The 24,709-nt window shown below is 36.6% G+C and overlaps 1 protein-coding gene across 2 annotated transcripts; it reads right to left on the bottom strand.

Annotated features, from left to right (window-relative positions):
• Positions 1-17,806: 17,806 nt before the first annotated feature.
• On the bottom strand, positions 17,807-23,999 carry LOC131131012 (alpha-1-antitrypsin homolog). 2 transcript variants are annotated; one of them, XM_058075280.2, is made up of 5 exons: positions 23,861-23,999; positions 21,039-21,660; positions 20,703-20,973; positions 20,478-20,625; positions 17,807-18,246 (listed from the first exon to the last, which is right to left on the bottom strand). In XM_058075280.2, the coding sequence occupies exons 2-5, from the start codon at positions 21,649-21,651 to the stop codon at positions 18,055-18,057; spliced, it is 1,224 nt and encodes a 407-aa protein (XP_057931263.2). In that variant the 5' UTR covers positions 21,652-21,660; positions 23,861-23,999; the 3' UTR covers positions 17,807-18,054. The 2 variants fall into 2 exon arrangements, with proteins under 2 accessions (XP_057931263.2, XP_078650669.1); XM_078794543.1 differs by lacking the exon at positions 23,861-23,999 and having other exon boundaries at positions 21,039-21,683.
• Positions 24,000-24,709: the final 710 nt, after the last annotated feature.

Here is a 24,709-nt window from a genome sequence, read left to right as displayed (position 1 = left end):
GGACGTGATTTATCCACAACGACACTCACATTACAGCGGAATATTGTTAAGAAATAAAAGTCAACTCTTGTCGCAGCAATCTGGGTTGAGCAGTGTTGTTCCTGTTTGGCTGATGCAGCTCCGTGTTTCACCACTGATTGGTTGTGATATCAAAACACTGAGCTATAGTCAGACAATCAATCCTGCAGCTCGGGGGGGTGGGTTCTCTGTCATAACACGCGTCTGATCCCATTTGTCAACAGCGCAGATATGCTCAGGTTTTAGGGTCAGAGCATCAAAGAATGCGTTCGAGACCAAAAAAAAAAAAAAAAAACGTCATGCTTTGCAACATTTGTGTTTGTGTCCCCGACGTGAAATGTCAGTGTGGTTCAGTAGTGACGCTAAGACATAAGACACATAAAAATACATTTACGTATTTTCTTACATAACTCAGCATAGAAGAATAATATGCTGTTACACCCGCAAACGTAATAACTGCCCACAAACGTAATACAAATCTGCAGCTTTGAATGTAATAATCCTGCAAATGTAATAAATTTCCCACAAACGTAATAAAATTTGCCTACTGCAAACGTAATACTGAATTTCCTGCAAATTATTACATATGTGGGAAAGTGAAAAACTGTAAAGGTAATAACTTCCCACAAATGTAATATGAGACAAAATAATGATTTTTGTGGTTGTTGTTGTTTGTTCTTTCTTCTTTTAATGATGGAGAAGATGTAGATGTCATTTTGAGGATTTTAACAAAATAATATTTTTTTTTGTGGAAAAAATATTATTCAAAAAGTATCATTTGAATACATTAAATTAATCTTTAATTATTCAATTATAATTTGTTTTAAATTAAAAAATAACTGTGATATTGCAATTGTTTTTATAAAATTATTATTACTATTATTATTATATTTTATTATTTCTTTTATTTCTTCCCCATATACACACAAAATCACACATACAATAATATACTGTAACTAAAACGTACAAACAAAATGTAATAATTTCCTAAATTTCCTAAATAATAAAAATATTATTCAAAGAGTATCATTTGAATACATTACATTAATCTTTAATTATTCAATTATAATTTATTTTAAATTAAAAAAAGATAACATAATTGTGATAATTGCAATTGTTTTAATAAATAATAAATTATTATTACTATTATTTTTTTATTATTTCATTTGATTATTTCTTCCCCATATACACGCAAAATCACACATACAATAATATACTGTAACAAAAACGCACATGTACGCTCACAAATAAAATGTAATAATTTCATTCAGTATTATGTTTGCAGTGGGAACATTTTATTATTTTATTTGTATTACGTTTGTGGTTTATTACGTTTTGCGGGTGTAACATATGCCTTGAATATATTTACACATGGAGGTCATTGGACACTAATATACTTGCAAAATGTGTAACCCGCAAGGCATGCTGGGAAGACCCCATATACTAACATGAAGATACCTAGCATACATTTCTGAAAAAGAAACCAAAAACAAGGCCTTTATAAAGAAACAAAGCAAAATGGGATTATATGAAAAAAAATTGCAGTATGTGTACTTTTCGTAAATAAAAACACTTTTTTTTTTTTACTTTATTTGCCTTTTATTTAACGTACAAATGTGTCAGATCATTTTGCCTACCCTATATGTTTTTATTTTTTTCTTGATATACAATAAGGCTGCACGGTGGACAAATGGTTAGCACGCACATTTGCAGGTCCCTGAATATAGTCGTGATCTATGGGAATCGGACAATGAAGTCATCTTTAAAAGGCGCCGTGTGCAAAAAAACAACGCATCACAAGGAGGAGTTTTATTTCAAAACAACACAAGAAGGATGTTTTCTTATTGATCCTGTTTGATTCCAGAGCAACCTCCTTCTGTCGCCCTGTCTTCCGCCTCTTCTTTTTACAGCTTTGATGCACTTTTAACGAGGTTAGGCGCAGGCACTCAGCGTTTTGGGTCGATGCCACTTGTGTGTTGTGTACTCAGTGTGTTTTTTTTGTGGCTCTCCATGAACACGACTGAACAGGAAGCACCGGGTTTCCGTTTTTTATGCCTCCTTATCGGCTTAAGTATGTTTCATCTTAATGACAATGACAACAGAATCTATATATATCGTGATAAAACATCCCTACACGAGGATTCGCGCAATGACTGAATAAGAGGAATATGTCTTCCTCCATGAATTTTCCCATGCAGTGTGTGTTTCTCCGGAGCGGAAAGATGAGAGCAGATGATAGGAGCTTTTCCATGACCTTCCAGCCATTCAGCTCATTTTGACTTTGATGTGTAAAGTAGACCAATAAAATGCAGCAGCGGCTGTGCTTCAGATTTGCTCCAAATTATAAACTCAAATGAGTGAAGCACTAAAGGGAACAATGATGACAAGGTGCTTTGGCTCCAGGATGGCTCCTGTAACACCACAGTGCCACCTACTGGTACATGTATATTACACTTATTTTACATGTATATGTATATGTTCTAAAATTCACCCACAAAAGTTAGAATAGAGAATAAATTTTTATGTTGAGAGTAATATTCATTCATTTTATTCATTCAGGGTCAAAGGGGGTGCTGGAGCCTATCCCAGTTGTCTTTGGTTGAGAGGCGGGGTACACACTGGACTGGTGGCCAGCCAATCACAGGGCACATATAGTCAAACAACCATTCACACTCACATTCATACCTATGGACAATTTGGAGTCGCTAATTAACCTAGCATGTTTTTGGAATGTGGGAGGAAACCGGAATACCTGGAGAAAACCCACACATGCATGCATGAGGAGAACAAGCAGAGGGTGGAATTGAACCCTGGTCTGCGTGCTAAACACTTTCTCCCACATGCAGTCCTGGAAAAATAATTCATTAATTTTCTACCGCTTATCCTCACGAGGGTCGCCGGGGATGCTGGAGCCTATCCCAGCTGTCTTCATGTGAGAGGCGGGGTACACCCTGGACTGGTGGCCAGCCAATCACAGGGCACATATAGACAAACAACCATTCACACTCACATTCATACCTATGGACAATTTGGAGTCGCTAATTAACCTAGCATGTTTTTGGAATGTGGGAGGAAACCGGAGTACCCGGAGAAAACCCACGCATGCACGGGGAGAACATGCAAACTCCACATAGAGATAGCCGAGGGTGGAATTGAACCCTGGTCTCCTAGCTGTGCTAACCACTAGACCACCGTGCCGCCGTATTGTTATTATATTGTATTTTTATGGAATTTTAATGGATTTTAATGGAAAGCACTTTGGTCACCTTGTGTATAAATAAAAGTTGATTGATTGATTGATTGATTGATGCATGTGCATGTTATTGTTATTGCATGCTATGATATAAAAATCAAAACAAAGTCTCCAAAAGTGACCAAAAATATTGGAGATTTGTCAGTAGTTGTTTTTTTTTTTAAATAGAATCTTGAAGTGTCTGAATATTCGCTAAATAACTGAGTTGGCAAAAGTCCTTCCTGCAACGTTTTCTTATTCTCTGGCAGAACAGGTGCATGTGAGGTGTTTTAAGAAGCAGTGCTGTGATGCAATAAGGTACGCATAATTACAGTAGTTACTAAAGAACTAGTGGCCGTACGGTTAGCATGTTAGCCCATGCGTGTGTTATATCCGGGTACTCCGGTTACCTCCATTACATTCCAATAACATGCATGTTAGGTATAAATAGGTATGAATGTGAATGCTGGGATAGGCTCCAGCATACCCATAATCCTAGTGGAATTAAGCTGCATAGAAAATGAATGAATTTATTTATTTTCACACACAAATGTTGCCAGGTATTTACGAAATTATCAGTTGCTTTGTTGTGTAAGTGGTGACCCACCCAGGGAGCACCCCGCCTCTCGCCAAAATCAACTCAAATGGACCCCTGACCCGGACCAGCATGAATGAATGAATGTTTCACTGCATGTTTGATTCCAAAGTCCATACAAACCCGATGCAATCACGCTTAAATTATTTACCTCATTCAGAAATACTTGATTAGGTTTTGTATTTAAGACTATATAATCTGCCTGGAAACAGGCCAAAACCGATATGCAGCCAAATGTGCCACTGCACTTTTTTGCAGTGCTGTCGTAACTTCGACTAAATTAGACCGTTTCTTCATCCGTCACGATTACGAGGCTGGACTTGAGGTTAACCTTTTTTTTACCCACACAAAAAAACACAATCACCTTTAGTTTGGTGGTGGGGGGGGGGGGCGGCGGGGGGGGGGGGGGGGGGGTTATATTGACGTCTGACATCCAGCCGCCACGCTCGGATCGCTGAGCTCATCTAAAAAGACATGAGTGCACAGAGTGCGGTTTTTCTCCCCCCCCCCCCACCGATATCGACTCATTTCTGCATGGCTCTGTGAGCATCGGAGAGAAGATGATATGCAAGGAAATCAATAACCCTTAAGGGGGCATTAACATTTTTTTTTCCACTTGAAAGAAGAAGATACCGACGATACAGTATGTCCTCGTCTTTTCACGTTCCACGCCTACCGGGGGAATGGCTAAAATCCGAAATTTTTACCCCCCCCCTTTAAACTCAGCTAAATGCTGAATACACAATCAAGGTCTAAGCTTTAAATATTCCTCACACTCTTATTCTTAATCACTTAAAATTATAAAATGTATGGGGATTCACCGCTAATGAATGATAATGTAAGATGATTAATAGAACAGATGGATTAGACTCACTGGCTAGCGCGTTTCATAGCAACTACGGTGCATTTAAGGATCACTGAACAAAGCAGCAAAAACATCCATCCATCTTCTGTGCCGCTTAAAAATATGGCCTGTTTTCAGGGATATCGGGTGTGGGTGTTAACCAAAAATCCACAAATTTGCAGGAAGATAGAAGTTACAATATGAATGAATCATTGGTTTGTTGCATTAATAAAGAGCAGCAATACAGTTTAACAAGGATACAAAAACACTACAGGGTGAAGATGCACAGTCAGAGATAATAATAATAATAAATTTTATTTGCATAGCGCTTTTCAGAGTACTCAAAGACACTTTACAGTGAAGAAAAATAAATAAAAAAATACAGCTGACTAAAAAACTGAGTAAAAGATGCATTAAAATACAACATCTATCCATTCATTCCGAGCTAAAAACAAGGCTAAACGCGGGATAAAGCGAGATACAGTAAGGTAGAAGTTACAACATGAATGAATCTTCGGTTTGTTGCATTAATAAAGAGGAAAATAGCACAAGGACAACAGCAGCAAGACGGTTTAACAAGAATACAAAAACACTACAGGACGAAATGCACAGTCAGAGATAATAATAATAATAATAATAATAATAATAATACATTTTATTTGTATAGCGCTTTTCAGAGTACTCAAAGATGCTTTACAGTGAAGAAAAATAAATTAAAAAATACAGTTGACAAAAAACTGAGTAAAAGATGCATTAAAATACAACATCTATCCATTCATTCAGAGCTAAAAACAATGCTAAAAGCGGGATAAAGCGAGATACAGTAAGGTAGAAGTTACAACATGAATGAATCTTCGGTTTGTTGCATTAATTCAGAGGAAAATAGCACAAGGACAATAGCACAGCAGCAATATGGTTTAACAAGGATATAAAAACACTACAGGATGAAGACGCACAGTCACAGATAATAATAATAATAATACATTTTATTTGTATAGCGCTTTTCAGAGTACTCAAACGTGCTTTACAGCGAAGAAAAAATAAATTAAAAAAATAGAGCTGGGTAAAAAACTGAGTAAAAGATACATTAAAATACAACATTCATTCCGAGCTAAAAACAAGGCTAAAAGCGGGATAAAGCGAGATACAGTAAGGTAGAAGTTACAACATGAATGAATCTTCGGTTTGTTGCATTAATAAAGAGGAAAATAGCACAAGGACAATAGCACAGCAGCAATATGGTTTAACAAGGATATAAAAACACTACAGGATGAAGACGCACAGTCACAGATAATAATAATAATAATACATTTTATTTGTATAGCGCTTTGCAGAGTACTCAAACGTGCTTTACAGTGAAGAAAAAATAAATTAAAAAAATAGAGCTGGGTAAAAAACTGAGTAAAAGATACATTAAAATACAACATTCATTCCGAGCTAAAAACAAGGTTAAAAGCGGGATAAAGCGAGATACAGTAAGATAGAAATTACAACATGAATGAATCTTCGGTTTGTTGCATTAATTCAGAGGAAAATAGCACAAGGACAATAGCACAGCAGCAATATGGTTTAACAAGGATATAAAAACACTACAGGATGAAGACGCACAGTCACAGATAATAATAATAATAATACATTTTATTTGTATAGCACTTTTCAGAGTACTCAAAGACGCCTTACAGTGAAGAAAAATAAACAAAAAATACAGTTGACTAAAAAACTGAGTAAAAGATGCATTCAAATACAACATCCATCCATTCTTTCAGAGCTAAAAAAAAACAATGCTAAAAGCGGGATAAAGCGAGATACAGTAAAATAGTCACGAGTCACAGTTTATGTGTCCAACCTTGTAGGTTGATCATTAAAATTCAAAAGAAAGCTTGAAATTTGAGAGTGTTTAAGCTTTTCTGTGCTTTATAACACAAGAAAACAAGTTAATTTCAGCTACCTAACAATGCTACATTTCGGATACACCTATTTTGACTATAAATCTCTAAAAAAAAAAACATGAATAACGTCGTATCATTTCATATACATGCTCTGATTATGCATTAACGCGTACACTGATGATAACATGTCATAGTTGCAGTATCTTGATATTAGCGTACTAACAACGCATCGCTAATCGCTAAACTCGGTGTCATTCACAGACGGAAAAATGGATACCTAGCTCTCCATTTCACGACAAAGACTCAACAAGATGCTTTGGTTTGCCGTCAACATTTTTTTTACCTGAAGATTGGACCAATTACCGTCTTGTGCTGGAAGATACAGCCATCCAAAGTAGATCACACATGTTGACAGAACTAGCATCGGTACTATGTGTAGTGTAGTGTTTTAAATCATAAAAATAAAACAAGATATGGCACCCGGTCCACACTTTAGACACCAATGAGTTACACTAACAAACTCTTGCCTTGTCGTATCCGCCCCCCCACCGCTTTGATCTTGAACGCCTCACAAACTCGCCATCATCTGTAAGCCTGGGCATAGAGATGCTTTCATTACTCTTTCTAGTGTTCTCCATCCTCTGAAGATCCCTCAGATCTCTCGCCTTTGGTTTTTATTAGATCTTCATGAAGATCAAATGGGTGGTGCGCATGAAAATCAAGACATTGATGTGACAAATTGTAAAGTATGCATCCATAATTGATTTCTACGCCGGGGTTGAGACGTACGTCACACCCGCAAACGTAATAACTGCCCACAAACGTAATACAAATCTTTGAATGTAATAATCCTGCAAATTGTAATAAATATATATATTTTATATATGTAATATATATATATATATATGTTTTAGTTACAGTATATTATTGTATGTGTGATTTTGTGTGTATATGGGGAAGAAATAATCAAGAGAAAAAATAAAATATAATAATAATAGTAATAAAATTTTATTAAAGCAATTGCAATGATCACAATAATGTTATTTTTTTAATTTAAAATAAATTATAATTTCATAATTAAAGATTCCTTTAATGTATTCAAATGATACTCTTTGAATAATATTTTTAGTATGTTTAGAAAATTATTACATTTTGTTTGTACGTTTTAGTTACAGTATATTATTGTATGTGTGATTTTGTGTGTATACGGGGAAGAAATAATCAAAATAAATAATAAAATATAATAATAATAATAATAAAATTTTATTTAAATAATTGCAATTATCACAATTATGTATTTTTTTAATTTAAAATAAATTATAATTGAATAATTAAAGATTAATTTAATGTATTTAAATGATACTCTTTGAATAATATTTTTAGTACGTTTAGAAAATTATTACATTTTGTTTGTACGTTTTAGTTACAGTATATTATTGTATGTGTGATTTTGTGTGTATATGGGGAAGAAATAAAAGAAATAACAAAATATAATAATAATAATAGTAATAAAATTGTATTAAAACAATTGCAATTATCACAATTATATTATTTTTTTATTTTAAATAAATTATAATTTAACATTTAAAGATTCCTTTAATGTATTCAAATAATACTCTTTGAATAATATTTTTAGTACATTTAGGAAATTATTACATTTTGTTTGTACGTTTTAGTTACAGTATATTATTGTATGTGCAATTTTGTGTGTATATGGGGAAGAAATAATCAAAATAAATAATAAAATATAATAATAATAATAGTAATAAAATTTTAATAAAACAATTGCAATTATCACAATTATGTATTTTTTAATTTAAAATAAATTATAATTGAATAATTAAAGATTCATTTAATGTATTCAAATGATACTCTTGAATAATATTTTTTCCACAAAAAAAAGAAAAAAAATTATCTTATTAAAATACTCAAAATGACATCTACATCTTCTCCATCATTGAAAGAAGAAAGAACAAACAACAAGCACAAAGATAATTGTTTTGTCTCATATTACATTTGTGGGAAGTTATTACCTTTACAGTTTTTCACTTTCCCACATATGTAATAATTTTCAGTATTACGTTTGCAGTAGGCAAATTTTATTACGTTTGTGGGAAATTTATTACATTTGCGGGATTATTACGTTCAAAGCTGCAGATTTGTATTACGTTTGCGGGCAGTTATTACGTTTATAACAACATTTCTGGAGGTGCTGGACGAATGGCTGATGTTTGGATTCTCCTTTGTGACCACATTCTAATTAAGGACGTACGGATCACAGGGCAAAACTTTGACCCGGGTCCTTGCTCTGATAGAGACAAATACTGTTTGGAGTGCGTAGGTTGAAGTTACCGACTGGGGGCCAAAAAGCTACATAGTCAGGAGAACTCCTTAATAGAATCAAAAGTAACTTTATTTGTTCCCTAACTGGACACATTGGAAGCGTTTCAACTCTCCTAAAGTGCTGCCCACGCAGGTTTCTCATTTAAACAGTTCTCCCTCATGTCCTCTGCTGGATTCAGTGTGTGTGGGGGCGGTAAGGAGGTTGAGACAAAGTTTGCTGATTGTGTAAAAACTTTGTCTATTGACAAGGTCAAAGGACAGGGACTCGCATGAAGCTGACAACCGTGAGGTTACACATGCTTGAGTGTTTATTCTTAATATAACGCACTTTGTTAGCAAACATATGAGTGTGTCTTGTGTGAATACCCCCCCCTTAAAAAAGTCAAAATGACAACTCAAGTGTAGCAACAATTGATCTGATGCCAAAAGAACAGTTCATTTCAGGGGGTTTTCAAATGATATTGCATCCCAGTGGTGCATTCTAGTAATAATAAATATCAACTTGCGTACAGCGTAAATCTGCATTTTTCGCCTCTTGGCCGACATATTGGGATTTCGCAACCTGCTACCTCAACCACGTCCACTTTGCTGCATAGAAACACACCCCTCTGAAATGGTTTCCTTATTTATAAATAAATATTTTTGGAGTTAGAGCATAGAAAAACTGTTTATGACTTCTAAATACAGGACTTTTTAACATTAATAGAGCCCTCTAGACATGAAATAACAACCCTATAGTCATATTTACACCCAATATAGTAGACATAGTTAGAGAAAATAAAAGGGTTATTATTATTATTATTATTATTATTATTATTATTATTATTATTATTATTATTATTATTATTATTATTATTATTAATACAGATATCAGTTAAATTTCAGCTTGGCCGCAACAGTACCTTGTATTTTATTCGGAATTTTTATTAGGAATTATTGCGCCAATTGTAAGACAATTCAAATCTGAAAAAAAACACAATATTGTAAGATTACTGACAGTTTTTGGTCAGTGTTCATTTTGCAATGCAATGCTGCCTCTGTCCACCAGAGGGAGCCAGAGGAAGGCTGACGTCAATGCAGCGCCCCGATGGATGTTTATTAAACTCTTTATGGTAAACCTTGAATTTTAAACTCATATCGGTTATTTCTTGTTTGTATATTTCTCAGGTATATATTTTAAGTGTTAAGTTGCTGTGTGATGAGTTTAGTGTTCTTAGTAAAATGTTGTTAGTCAGATGACACCGTGAGCCAGACGAAGGCTGACATCAACGCAGCACCTCAATGGACACTTATTCAACACATTATGGTAAACCTTGAATTTCAAACTCATATTGGTTATTTCTAGTTTACATATTTCTCAGGTATATATTTTAAGTGTTAAGTTGCTGTGTGATGAATTCAGTGTTCATAGTAAAATGTTGTTAGTCAGATGACACCGTGAGCCAAAGGAATGCTGACGTCAATGCAGCGCCCCAATGGATGCTTGATGACACCGTGAGCCAGAGGAAGGCTGACGTCAATGCAGCGCCCCAATGGATGCTTATTCAACGCATTATGGTAAACCTTGAATTTGAAACTCATATTGGTTGTTTCTTGTTTGTAGTATTTCTCAGGTATATATTTTAAGTGTTAAGTTGCTGTGTGATGAGTTTAGTGTTCTTAGTAAAATGTTGTTGGTCAGATGACACCGTGAGCCAGAGGAAAGCTGACGTCAATGCAGCGCCCCAATGGATGCTTATTCAATGCATTGTGGTAAACCTTGAATTTGAATTTTCATATTGGTTATTTCTTGTTTGTAGTATTTCTCAGGTATATATTTTAAGTGTTAAGTTGCTGTGTGATGAGTTCAGTGTTCTTGGTAAAATGTTGTTAGTCACACATAAGTTTGAAAAGTTTTTAAAGTAGGATTTTCTGTAAGAAGTGAGCCTCTCATGGGTGTGGGGGGTGTGCCAGAAGATGCCGGCAGCTTGAGAAAAATAAAGAAAAACATATTTATTATTCATAACCATCCTAAAGTTTCTTATCAAAATAGACCCCAGGTAATCAGTTCATTTGAGGGGTGTTGGCGGTGGAGTTGATGGGGGGGGGGGACCAGAGGAGGCTTTTTTTTTATGTGAGGCCCCGCCGTACCACACTTTGAAAGTGTTCTGGTTTTGAAGACTCCACTACGCCAGGTCTTTTTAATTCAAAGCTGCTTTTATCCTACTGTACCCTTCAAGTACGGACTAACTGTTTATGTAACACTGTCACACGTCTGGAAAAAAAAAACTTCACTCAAAGATGCAACCTTATAGACGCCTTTCTGTGCATCCCTCAGCATCATAGAAGAGTTTGTGTAAATACGTGTAAGTTGGTGAACTTGCTTCTGTTCTGCCGTTAAAAGATGCTTTTAATGTCATCAAGGAATATTCCACAAGAAAAAAAGGAAGAAGCACTGAACTGGGATTTCATTAACATTGATTGAAAGTAAAGTAAAATCCTTCATTCTAATGAACGTCTGTGACTGTGTTGCCAGATGGGACGCGACAAATGATCATTTTGGCCCTCCCGATTACTCTCTTAATGATATATATATACTGCAGATATCTGTAATATCTACCACCACATAATAAAAAACATAAGAGATAACTTTGCAATGTTAAGTTAATGGAAAATCGTGGCAAATCAAACCTTGCACTCTCCGAAATATGTCCATGATAACAGTTGTGATGACTGGACACCACATCAATACATGTTCGTCTCGTTTTTTTATATGGAAAACAGTGACAAATCAAACCTTGCACTCTCCGAAATATGTCCGCGATAACAGTTGTGATGACTGGACACCACATCAACACATGTTCGTCTCAATTTTAAAAAAAAATGAAAAATTGTGGCAAATCACACCTTGCACTCTCCGAAATATGTCTGCAATAACAGTTGTGATGACTGGACACCACATCAATACATGTTTGTCTCATTTTTTAAAATGGAAAATAGTGACAAATCAAACCTTGCACTCTCCGAAATATGTCCGCGATAACAGTTGTGATGACTGGACACCACATCAACACATGTCTGTCTCATTTTTTTAAGAAATGAAAAATTGTGGCAAATCACACCTTGCACTCTCCAAAATATGTCCGCAATAACAGTTGTGATGACTGGACACCACATCAATACATGTCCGTCTCTTTTTTTTTTTTAATGGAAAATAGTGACAAATCAAACCTTGCACTCTCCGAAATATGTCCGCGATAACAGTTGTGATGACTGGACACCACATCAACACGTCTGTCTCATTTTTTAAAAAAAATGAAAAATTGCGACAAATCAAACCTTGCACTCTCCAAAATATGTCCACAATAACAGTTGTGATGACTGGACACCACATCAATACATGTCTAATTTTTTTTAAATGAAAAATGGTGGCAAATCAAACCTTGCACTCTCCAAAATATGTCCGTGATAACAGTTGTGATGGCTGGACACCACATCAATACATGTCTCATTTTTTTAATGAAAAATGGTGGCAAATCAAACCTTGCACTCTCTGAACTATGTCCGTGATAACAGTTGTGATGACTGGACACCACATCAATACATGTCCGTCTCATTTTTTTAAAAATGAAAAATAGTGGCAAATCAAACCTTGCACTCTCCGAAATATGTCCACGATAACAGTTGTGATGACTGGACACCACATCAATACATGTTCGTCTCATTTTTTTTTATAGAAAATAGTGACAAATCAAACCTTCTAGGTTTTTAAACGGACTGGGGAAGAAAGACAAACATGAGTGGCATATTTGCGTACCACTTCCACACATAATGTAAGGAGAACTTTTTTCACTATCATGTCGGACATGCTATTGCTGACTTTATACAGTGTTATGGTAATAGTATTTCAGGTAATGTCTCATTAATGTAACATTACTGAGGCATAATGACCAGAAAACTACATAACATTTGCAATATTTTTTTGGACTAATAATAGTCCATAATCAACCATGAAAAGCAATCAATTAATTATTTATTCTACAAGGGAACATTGCTGAGCTCAACGTCCTTAGAGACAAATAATATGCCAAAATGTTTATCATGAAAAAACAAGCTGATGTTATTCAAAAAAAACACTGACTACACAACATTTCCTTTCGCCATTACATTTGTTTACGCTTTAAAAGATTGGTTCCGAGAACATGTTCCATCCGTTTATCGTCCAATCAAGCCACAAATATCTTCCGCAAATAAGGTTATATCGTGAGTGGGGACTCTCGTTTGGTTCATTTATGTAAAATAACAAATAACAGCACATTTTCAAGGCAAATCTATCTTCATCTGAGACAGTCCCGCTTTGCAAAAAAAAAAACTCAACTTAACCCAGAGGAAAACTTTGCTGCCCACAAAGTTGTATTTGTATCTCATCATCATCTTATTTGTACATTCCTGCGTTCTATCCTCTCCATTCACTCCGGAGAAATAAACAGCTAAAGAAAATCGATCAAAGACAAATGATGGTGTCCGGGCTTCTGGGGGCTAATTTACACATCTTAAAAGGGGGATCACTGAGACTGATATTGTGCATCGTTTAAAGCTGATTACATTTTCTGTGCCTTGTACAGTTATACCCCAAAAAAGCTGTTCAGGAGAAGAAACAAGCAGAGTTGTGTAAATTTGGGAACTCATTCATGTCGGACAATGATGAGATATTCTTGTTCTTATTTTCATTTCTACGTAATGTAATTGTCAGGTTCAAACTCCTGTGACAATTGTAAAAACACTAAAATACAGAAATACAGAAGAGAGAAACAATATTCAAAGTTACTCGCAGCGAGTAACTTCACACTCCACTCTTTTTATTCTCTTTCGGGGGTCCCTACTACATGGTCGTGCAACTCTAAGAGGGGGGGGCAGTTGCACAAGCTGTATTTGATTGTCTATGTGTGTGTGTGTATATGTGAGAGTAATTACTTTTATTGTTTTATGGGTTTTTATCTTGACACATTCTTGCAGGAATAACATGAAGATCTGCAGGGTCGCTGTTGGTGCATCCAGGCACCTCCAGGACCTGGGCGGTCGCTGGGGGTCTCTGATCAGGGTCATGGGAACATTCCCTCATTCAAACACTTTCTATTCGCTAAGCAAATGCATATAAGGGTGATAACTAACATTATATTTATTCTATCTACATTTTATTCTAACGGTAATTTCTCCTGGGAAGATCCCAACTCAGAATATGATGGATGAAAAGATTGCATACATGGCAAGCTTACAGCAATTAACATGTAACCATGGGGGGAAAAAAACACAATACAGAACTTTTGCGGTAATTGGACACAGGATGCGGTGTTGGTGTTGATACTGGGAGTGCAACGCATATGTTAATTTTTTTAAATTAGAGTCAACAGGATGCAATATAGAAACAATGGACCTTTGGAGACGGCGACAGGTTGACTTGACTGATGGTAATAAATGTGTCATGCCGAAAGACTGATTAACTCATTTGCAATCTGACATTTGTATTATTTCTGATAGATCAGCTATGTTAGTCATCACACCGTCCTCCATTCATCATCTCCCCTGGCTGGCTAAATATCAATGTGTCATCTCTTATAGGTCTTTTTAAAGTAACAGTATGTTGGGATTTAATGCTGTGTGATGCTATATAGTAGATGTGTATTCATTCATTCAATCCCAGCCTTTTATTTATCAAAAGACAACCTCTTCAGTATTGGAAATTTTAGATGATTTTGACTCATCTTTCAAGGCACACCGTGTATTGTGGATATATGAACATGGAACATACCAAAAGAAACATTGGACTCATGTCTTTCTTCAGAAAAAAAAAAGTTTGTTTCTACTATTTTCTGTTCTTTAGTAATCAGCGGTAGAACATAGGTAAGTTTCAGGAAAATTTCAGTTTCCAACTACTAGAAAAGTGAGGGAAAACAGCTTTTGTGAAAATATGCTTTTAAGCATAACTTTTTTCTTTAGTAATCAGCGGTAGAACATAGGTAAGTTTCAGGAAAATTCATGTTCCCAACTACTACAAAAGTGAGGAAAAACAGCTTTTGTGAAAATACACTTTTATAAAAACGTATCTTTGGTATTGTGTCTTTCTTCAGAAAAAAAGTTTGTTTCTACCTTTTTATGTTCTTTAGGAATCGGCAGTATAACATAGGTAAGTTTTAGGAAAATTTCAGTTCCCAACTACTTGAAAAGTGAGGAAACCTACATGTGAGCATAAGCATAACTTTTACAGACAAAATATCTAAACAACTGTACCACAAAATAAAGAACACAAAAAATTGTTGTTATACATCAAAATATTTTTTTTTTTGCAAATATAACACATGAATTATTTACAATTTCAACGCCTGTTCATAAAAACGCATCACTATGTCTTTGGTATTGTGTCTTTCTTTAGAAAAAAAAAGTTTGTTTCTACCTTTCTATGTTCTTTAGTAATTAGTGGTAGGTAAGAAACTAACATAGGTAAGTTTCAGGAAAATTTCAGTTCCCAACTACAAGAAAAGTGAGAAAAACAGCTTTTGTGAAAATATACATATTAGCATAACTTTTATAGCCAAAATATCGAAACTGTACCACAACATAGAGAATACAAAAAAATTTTTGTTTTACATCAAAATAAAAATGTATTTAGTATTTACTATTACTATTTTTGTACCGTATGATTATGTCTGGGTGTGTGTGGGGGGGGGGTGAATGGCTTTTAGATGTCGTTGGACCATGTGCACATCTAACATGCACGTTTGTCGAAGCGTACTGATATTTTTTACAAGCCGTGTTTAACCAGCTCTGCTTCCGAGACTCCCCATATGAAACATACTCAAATGTCAATATTATTTCCGTACTCAAACCCAGGTAAGCGGAAGCATGACAGAATTCCCGTTGCTCCGAAACACCCTGGTGGCATGTGTATATCGGTTTCTTGTGTCCATCTCTAATCTTGGTGGCATCGTGGACCACATGGCAGTCTGCCTTGTGTGTCCGCCGACTTAACACAACACACACACCCTGGAGGACTGGAACCCGTAGCAGAGACCAGATGCTCATCCGATGTAATGACCCATCTTGGATGAAGGTGTGTGTGGCCTCAGCTGGAGGACATCTGGCTGCAAGCCTTTCCTCACTCCAGATCCAGATTAGTGAGACTTCCAATAATAAAGAAGATGGTGATTCCGGGAGAATCTCCAAACTGCAGCCCCAAAGGTACTTAGGTACACCGGCACAATCCAACTAGATCCGACTCAATAACGGCTCTACAGGAGTCAATAGGGCTCAGTTTTGACTGACACTGTCAACGATTTTTTTTTTGTTTTGTTCTTATTGCTGTTTGGTTGATGAGGGCTGCACGGTACCCAAGTGGTTAACACGCATGCCTCACAGCTAGGAGACCCCAGTTCAATTCCACCCTCGGCCATCTCTGTGTGGAGTTTGCATGTTCATGTTCTTCCTGTCTCAGTAGCTTTGTTCTTATTGCTGTTTGGTTGATGAGGGCTGCACGGTACCCAAGTGGTTAACACGCATGCCTCACAGCTAGGAGACCCCAGTTCAATTCCACTCTCGGGCATCTCTGTGTGCAGTTTGCATGTTCATGTTCTTCCTGTCTCAGTAGCTTTGTTCTTATTGCTGTTTGGTTGATGCGGGCTGCACGGTGGAGAAGTGGTTAACGCACACGCCTCACAGCTAGGAGACCCCAGTTCAATTCCACCCTCGGCCATCTCTGTGTGGAGTTTGCATGTTCATGTTCTTCCTGTCTCAGTAGCTTTGTTCTTATTGCTGTTTGGTTGATGGAGGGCTGCACGGTACCCAAGTGGTTAACACGCATGCCTCACAGCTAGGAGACCCCAGTTCAATTCCACTCTCGGGCATCTCTGTGTGCAGTTTGCATGTTCATGTTCTTCCTGTCTCAGTAGCTTTGTTCTTATTGCTGTTTGGTTGATGGGGGCTGCACGGTACCCAAGTGGTTAACACGCATGCCTCACAGCTAGGAGACCCCAGTTCAATTCCACTCTCGGGCATCTCTGTGTGCAGTTTGCATGTTCATGTTCTTCCTGTCTCAGTAGCCTACTAGCACCGGTACATGTTTACAGCAACACACACAAGTCTTATTTTCCCTTATGTCTACAATATTGAGTAATTTGAACATAAATGTGACTATAGGGGTGTTATTTCATTGCTAGAGGGCTCTAATGTATATTAAATAGTGTATTTAGAAGGTCATAAATAGATTTCCTAGGCTCTAACTCCCAAAATATTGTATTCATTGATAAGGTATTGGGCTGCACTGTGTACGAGCGGTTAACACGCATGCCTCACAGCTAGGAGACCCGAGTTCAATCCCACCCTCGGCCATCTCTGTGTTCAGTATGAATGTGAGTGTGAATGGTTGTTTGTTTATATGTGCCCTGTGATTGGCTGGCCACCAGTCCAGATGTGTACCCCAAAGACAACTGGGATAGGCTCCAGCAACCCCGCGACCCTCGTGAGGAAAAAGTGGTAGAAAATGAATGAATGAATGAATTTGCATGGCATTTTGTACATTAACCAGGGCGGACGCTAACTAAGGTTCCACCGTATTCTGTTATTATTGTGCCTGTTGGTGAGATAATAATAATTATAATAATACCTGCAATAAAATCCTGTTGTTCTTGTGATCAAGTCTGGTGCTTGTGTTTCTTGTCAAATATTACAGTAACAATACTGACACCTATAACCCAGTCTTTTGAATGTTGTATATTATTATATGTTGTATATTATTATAAGCGGTAGAAAAATGAATGAATGAATGCTGTTTGATGGAAAAATAATATTAGTAATTGTCAAAATATGCTAACTCAATGAGGTTTTATGGTGTGTCTAATATGATTGACTCAAGATTGAAAGATAATTAGTCTTTATTTTATTAAGGGGAACAATAACCATTATTTGATTATTGTGTTCCATATAATTATGGATACAGCCATAACTTTATTGACCACTCAGGACAGCACAATTGATATTTTTGGACAAGTAATGGGTGTGACATTTTTGATAATTGTATTCTATGAAATCCAATGTTTTTAACGTATTGAATTTATAACAAAATACAAAAAAAAAGCTGAAAATATGGCACATGATTTCATTTTTAATGGGCTGCAGGGTTATTGATCTTGCCCATAAAGAGGATGCTATGGGTGGAGTCCTCCAGGATGAAGACCAAGAAGGGTCTGTCCATGGTCATCCTGATGGGCATGCTCATGGGCATGACCTCCAAGGTGGTGACGGCCGCAGCCTCGGTCCCCGTTTCATCCACGCTCAGAACCGCCTGATGGGATGCCTGTTGGGGGGGGGGGCAGTGAGTTAGGAATGTCCGATAATATTAACATGAATATGAGCTATCATGTGATAAGACTTCATTAATACTTAACAGTACCTTCTGAATACAATCTTTACTATTATTAGAGCCCTGTAAACATGAAATAACACCCCTATAGTCGCGCTCCTATTGTTTTTCGTTTACGCCACATTGCCATACAGTATCACCGCAATGACATAAACAATGGCTTTAAACATTAGCAAGCTAGCAAGCTAAGTAGTTAGCCACATTTATTTACTGTATTTTAAAAGAAATGGTTTAAAACTAAAACTAAATTGGAAGAAAAAAAAGTTCTTAGAACATAGGTAAGTTTCAGGAAAATTTATGTTCCCAACTAGAAAAGTGAGAAAACCAGCGATGGTGAAAATATGCATATAAGCATACGTTTAAAACTAAATTGGAAGAAGGAGAAAGAAGCCAAAACTTACCACTTCCACACTAAATGGGAGAACACATGCAGTCCTGTGATAAACATTACCAAGCTAGCGAGCTAAATAGTTAGCCACATTTATTTACTGTATTCTGAGCTTAAGAAAATGTTTAAAACAAAATTGGAAGAAGGAGAAAGAAGCCAAAACGTACCACTTCCACACTAAATGGGAGCACACATGTCCCAATAATGGAACATTACTGATGCTAGTGGCCAGAATACTACATTTCAGTAAGTGGTACATTAGACACTTTAAGCTTTATCTTCTGTGATAAACATTACCAAGCTAACAAGCTAAGTAGTTAGCCACATTTATTTACTGTATTCTAAACTTAAGAAAAGGTTTAAAACTAAATTTGACGAAGGAGAAAGAAACCAAAATTTACCACTTCCACACTAAATGGGAGAACACATGCAGTGTCATGTCCCAATAATGCAACATTATTGATGCTAGTGGCCAGAATACTACATATACCTTTGTATTTCAGCATGTGGTACTTTAGACACTTTGAACTTTTTCTCCTGTGATAAACATTACCAAGCTAGCGAGCTAAGTAGTTAGCCATATTTATTTACTGTATTCTAAATTTAAGAAAAGGTTTAAAACTAAATTGGAAGAAGGAGAAAGAAGCCAAAATTTACCACTTCCACACTAAATGGGAGAACACATGCAGTGTCATGTCCCAATAATGGAACATTATTGATGCTAGTGGTCTAAGGTACACAAGTGGTACCTTAGACACTTTAAGCTCTATATCCTGTGATAAACATTACCAAGCTAGCATGCTAAGTAGTTAGCCACATTTATTTACTTCATTCTAAACTTAAGAAATGGTTTAAAACTAAATTGGAAGAAGGAGAAAGAAGCCAAAACGTACCACTTCCACACTAAATGGGAGCACACATGTCCCAATAATGGAACATTACTGATGCTAGTGGCCAGAATACTACATATACCTTTGTATTTCAGTATGCGGTACCTTAAGACACTTTAAGCTTTATCTCCTGTGATAAACATTACCAACCTAGCAAGCTAAGTAGTTAGCCACATTTATTTACTGCATTCTAAACTTACTGTATTGTAAACATGAGAAAGGTTTAAAACTAAATCGGAAGAAAAAGAAAGAACCCAAAACATACCACTTCCACACTAAATGGGAGAACACATATCCCAATAATGGAACATTACTGATGCTAGTGGCCAGAATACTACATATACCTTTGTATTTCAGTATGCGGTACCTTAGACACTTTAAGCTTTATCTCCTGTGATAAACATTACCAACCTAGCGAGCTAAGTAGTTAGCCACATTTATTTACTGCATTCTAAACTTACTGTATTGTAAACATGAGAAAGGTTTAAAACTAAATCGGAAGAAAAAGAAAGAACCCAAAACATACCACTTCCACACTAAATGGGAGAACACATATCCCAATAATGGAATTACTGATGCCAGTGGCCAGAATACTACATATACCTTTGTATTTCAGTATGCGGTACCTTAGACACTTTAAGCTTTATCTCCTGTGATAAACATTACCAACCTAGCGAGCTAAGTAGTTAGCCACATTTATTTACTACATTCTAAACTTACTGTATTGTAAACATGAGAAAGGTTTAAAACTAAATCGGAAGAAAAAGAAAGAACCCAAAACATACCACTTCCACACTAAATGGGAGAACACATATCCCAATAATGGAACATTACTGATGCCAGTGGCCAGAATACTACATATACCTTTGTATTTCAGTATGTGGTACCTTAGACACTTTAAGCTTTATCTCCTGTGATATGCCGGAGAAATCGGCGGCGTTCCCGAACGCAGCAGTTACTCCCATTTCTTTCAGTGCTTCGTCCAAAGCAGCGTTGGTAGAAATGGAAAATTTGGGCATGAACACATCCACCGATCTGCAACACATCAAGGAGTTGTCACTGCCATGTATAAAAATGAGCTTTAGGGTATAACAATGCAAGAATAGTCTTACTGTCTGTAAAGAGAGTCGTGCCAGCGTCTGATGGATTCCTTGGTGATGTGCTCCTCGATCGTCTTCATTTTACCTTCATCGGGCAGGATGATCATCATGGAGGTGTTGCCTTTGTACGGCAGCAAGAGGATGGACGTGCCGTTTTCTTGATCGTAATGAAAGTCGTGGCGTCCCATCCTCTTCATCATGTCTACCTCCACTTTAGTGTTCTCGTCGACTTGGAAGTCGGCTTTCTTCGTCAGCGAGCTGTTGAACGGTTTCTCCCAATGTCCTAGAAGTAGACATTTATGAGGATTTTCCGTGATTGATGTGCTCGGTTTTTTGAACGCCTCATACCTCTGAAGTAGACGTAGTTAATCAGCATCATCGCCATATCCGCGTCCAAGTCCTTGACGTGGTCTTTAATTTTGTCGTTGGTTTTGCCGGCGATGTACGTGTTGATGGCAGCGGCGGCTTCTTCAGGTTTGCTGAAGTCGACGTTTAGGACGTCTGAAGAGTACGATTCTTTGGCGCCCTTCATGAACGGCTCAGCGGGAGTGAAACCCGTACGCACGGCGACCGCGTTGCCGATATTCAGCTGATGGGACTCCTGGTTGTGTTCGAGCGTGTGGAAAAGATGCTTATACGCTTGGTCGATTTCGGATTTCTCATGACCGCCGTAGGCAAGGGTGGCAAAGAGCTGGCTGTGGGTGTCGCCGGCAGCCCCCGTGGACAGCAGGGACAGGGCAGAGGAAATACCCAGCGGGGAGAAGAAGACGTTCTTTCCGGCATCTGCTTTGGCGTTGAGAGTTTTATAAAGGGCAAAGCCAAAATCGGCATTGTGAGGGGACAGAATGCGGCAGCTCATGTCCTCCCCAGAGTGCTGGTGGTGCTGGTGGTGCTGGTGGTCTGCCAGGCAGGCGGCCAGCATCAACGCCGCCAGAGTGCAGCTTGCAAAGAAAGTGTGCATCTTCACCGCCTGTGCAGACAAAATTAGAGAAGCATGAGCCAAGAGCTAAAAAAAAAAATACTAATTCTAATACCTAGAACACACACTCACCCTCCATGATACACATACACAATTGAGCAACACTTAAATAGGACTACGCGATAATACCGGTAACAATTTTTTACATTGTCTTACTCTATTCTGTAGTCCTTGAACATAGCATAGTTCATTTCTAGTTCAGTACTTTTCCAATATAAAATTTTTGTTTCGTTACTTTATTTGCCTTTTATTTAACCTACAAATGTGCACAAGCTTAACTCTCACTTCTACATAACTGGAATTGATTTAAACTGATTTCATTTTTTTAATTTTTGTTTCTTTACTTTATTTGCCTTTTATTTAACCTACAAATGTGTCATTTTGCCGGACTCTGTATGATGGACAAGATGCACAAGCTTAACTCTCACTTCTGCATAAGCTTACCACTCACTTTTTAGAGTGGAGCAGCAAATCCTATATACTGAAAACCGGTCTCATTGTCCATTGTCCTTTCTAATATCGAGTGAAACCTTCTAAATTGTGTACTTTTTGAAAATAAAAACACTTTTTTTCCAACATGCACAAGCTTAACTTTCACTTCTACATAACTGGAATTGATTTAAACTGATTTCATTTTTTTAATTTTTGTTTCTTTACTTTATTTACCTTTTATTTAACCTACAAATGTGTCATTTTGCCTGACTCTGTATGATGGAAAAGATGCACAAGCTTAACTCTCACTTCTGCATAAGCTTACCACTCACTTTTTAGAGTGGAGCAGCAAATCCTATATACTGAAAACCGGTCTCATTGTCCATTGTCCTTTCTAATATTGAGTGAAACCTTCTAAATTGTGTACTTTTTGAAAATAAAAACACTTTTTTTCCAACATGCACAAGCTTAACTTTCACTTCTACATAACTGGAATTGATTTCAACTGATTTCATTTTTTTAATTTTTGTTTCTTTACTTTATTTACCTTTTATTTAACCTACAAATGTGTCATTTTGCCGGACTCTGTATGATGGACAAAGATGCACAAGCTTAACTCTCACTTCTGCATAAGCTTACCTCTCACTTTTTAGAGGGGGCGCGGCAAATCCTATATACTGAAAACTGGTCTCATTGTCCATTGTCCTTTCTAATATCGAGTGAAACCTTCTAAATTGTGTACTTTTCAAAAATAAAAACTTTTTTTTCCAACATGCACAAGCTTAGCTCTCACTTCTACATGACTGGAATTGATTTAAACTGATTTCATTTTTTTAATTTTTGTTTCTTTACTTTATTTGCCTTTTATTTAACCTACAAATGTGTCATTTTGCCGGACTCTGTATGATGGACAAGATGCACAAGCTTAACTCTCACTTCTGCATAAGCTTATCTCTCACTTTTTAGAGGGGAGCAGCAAATCTTATATACTGAAAACCGGTCTCATTGTCCATTGTCCTTTCTAATATTGAGTGAAACCTTCTAAATTGTGTACTTTTTGAAAATAAAAACACTTTTTTTCCAACATGCACAAGCTTAACTTTCACTTCTACATAACTGGAATTGATTTCAACTGATTTCATTTTTTAAATTTTTGTTTCTTTACTTTATTTACCTGTTATTTAACCTACAAATGTGTCATTTTGCCTGACTCTGTATGATGGAAAAGATGCACAAGCTTAACTCTCACTTCTGCATAAGCTTACCACTCACTTTTTAGAGTGGAGCAGCAAATCCTATATACTGAAAACCGGTCTCATTGTCCATTGTCCTTTCTAATATCGACTGAAACCTTCTAAATTGTGTACTTTTCGAAAATAAAAACACTTTTTTCCAAGATGCACAAGCTTAACTCTCACTTCTACATAACTGGAATTGATTTAAACTGATTTCATTTTTTTTATTTTTGTTTCTTTACGTTATTTACCTTTTATTTAACCTACAAATGTGTCATTTTGCCTGACTCTGTATGATGGAAAAGATGCACAAGCTTAACTCTCACTTCTGCATAAGCTTACCACTCACTTTTTAGAGTGGAGCAGCAAATCCTATATACTGAAAACCGGTCTCATTGTCCATTTTCCTTTCTAATATCGACTGAAACCTTCTAAATTGCGTGATCAATGCCCAGGTCTCTGATACCAACACGATCCAAAGAACCAGGAAGAAATCCTTAAAAGAAACCTGTTCTATTGCTTACCTGTTAATGTCCTCTCGGCTGCGGATGGATCGACGGAATTTTCCCCATTTTATACCCCAACATGGACAGCCACATGACATCTAAGTTAAACATTAACTGCCTCCGTCCCAGCGAAGAGATACGTTATCTGTCTAGACCATCCTCACTGATGCAACAAAATGGGGGCCGAGAGCCTGGGGTCCTTCATCTGGAACACATTGCATCAGAGACTTTGATGTTAAAAGTAATTTATCTTGTACTTTAACTTCATCCGCAGCCTCCGTATACTAAAGTATTACCACAAGATATTATTGTGACGTCACTTGCACGGAGATATTTAATATATGTGACGGAACAAATAACGCTTTGAATTATGAAGTTGTTTATAATTTTGGAGGAACGTTTCTCACAAGTTTGCTCCAACACCGTAAGTCCAAACTACCAAAAAGTTAGGTCACCATGTGTTGTTTATTCTCCCGCTCAAAATGAGATAATTTTGTCAGGGTCAGAAAAAAAAAGACTATCCATCCGACCATCACACGGCACTTTGTGGTTCAAATTTCAAGGTTTAATCAATTAGTTTATTAAATTAATCAAGTTTTACATGTTACAATCAAAAATACAAATATAAGGCATTCAGAAGACTCATTCAAAGATGTGATTTGTCTCCGTACTTGTATTCCGTATATGTACTTTTCGGAAATAAAAACACTTTTTTGTTTCTTTGCTTTATTTAAGTTTTATTTAACCTACAAATGCGTCCAACATTATTTTTTTTATTATTATTACAATTGAATGCATCACATAATCAGTTCACAGTTCCACATGACCAAAAAGAGTAGGAAGAAGCAAAGCTTATTAAATCCTACC

The sequence above is a fragment of the Doryrhamphus excisus genome, linkage group LG11 (genome assembly GCF_037039965.1).
Source record: "Doryrhamphus excisus strain RoL-2023G ecotype Guam linkage group LG11, RoL_Dexc_Guam_v1.1, whole genome shotgun sequence".
NCBI lineage: Eukaryota > Metazoa > Chordata > Actinopteri > Syngnathiformes > Syngnathidae > Doryrhamphus > Doryrhamphus excisus.
This window is presented reverse-complemented; position numbering and strand designations above follow the sequence as displayed.

Excerpts from the sequence above, each read along its gene's own strand:
- LOC131131012 (XM_058075280.2), bottom strand. The coding sequence starts at position 21,651 with ATGCACACTTTCTTTGCAAGCTGCACTCTGGCGGCGTTGATGCTGGCC. Across the intron at positions 20,626-20,702 it reads CACGACTCTCTTTACAGACA|ATCGGTGGATGTGTTCATGC; the intron begins GTAAGACTATTC and ends GATGTGTTGCAG. Across the intron at positions 18,247-20,477 it reads TAAAGCTTAAAGTGTCTAAG|GCATCCCATCAGGCGGTTCT; the intron begins GTACCACATACT and ends CCCCCCCAACAG.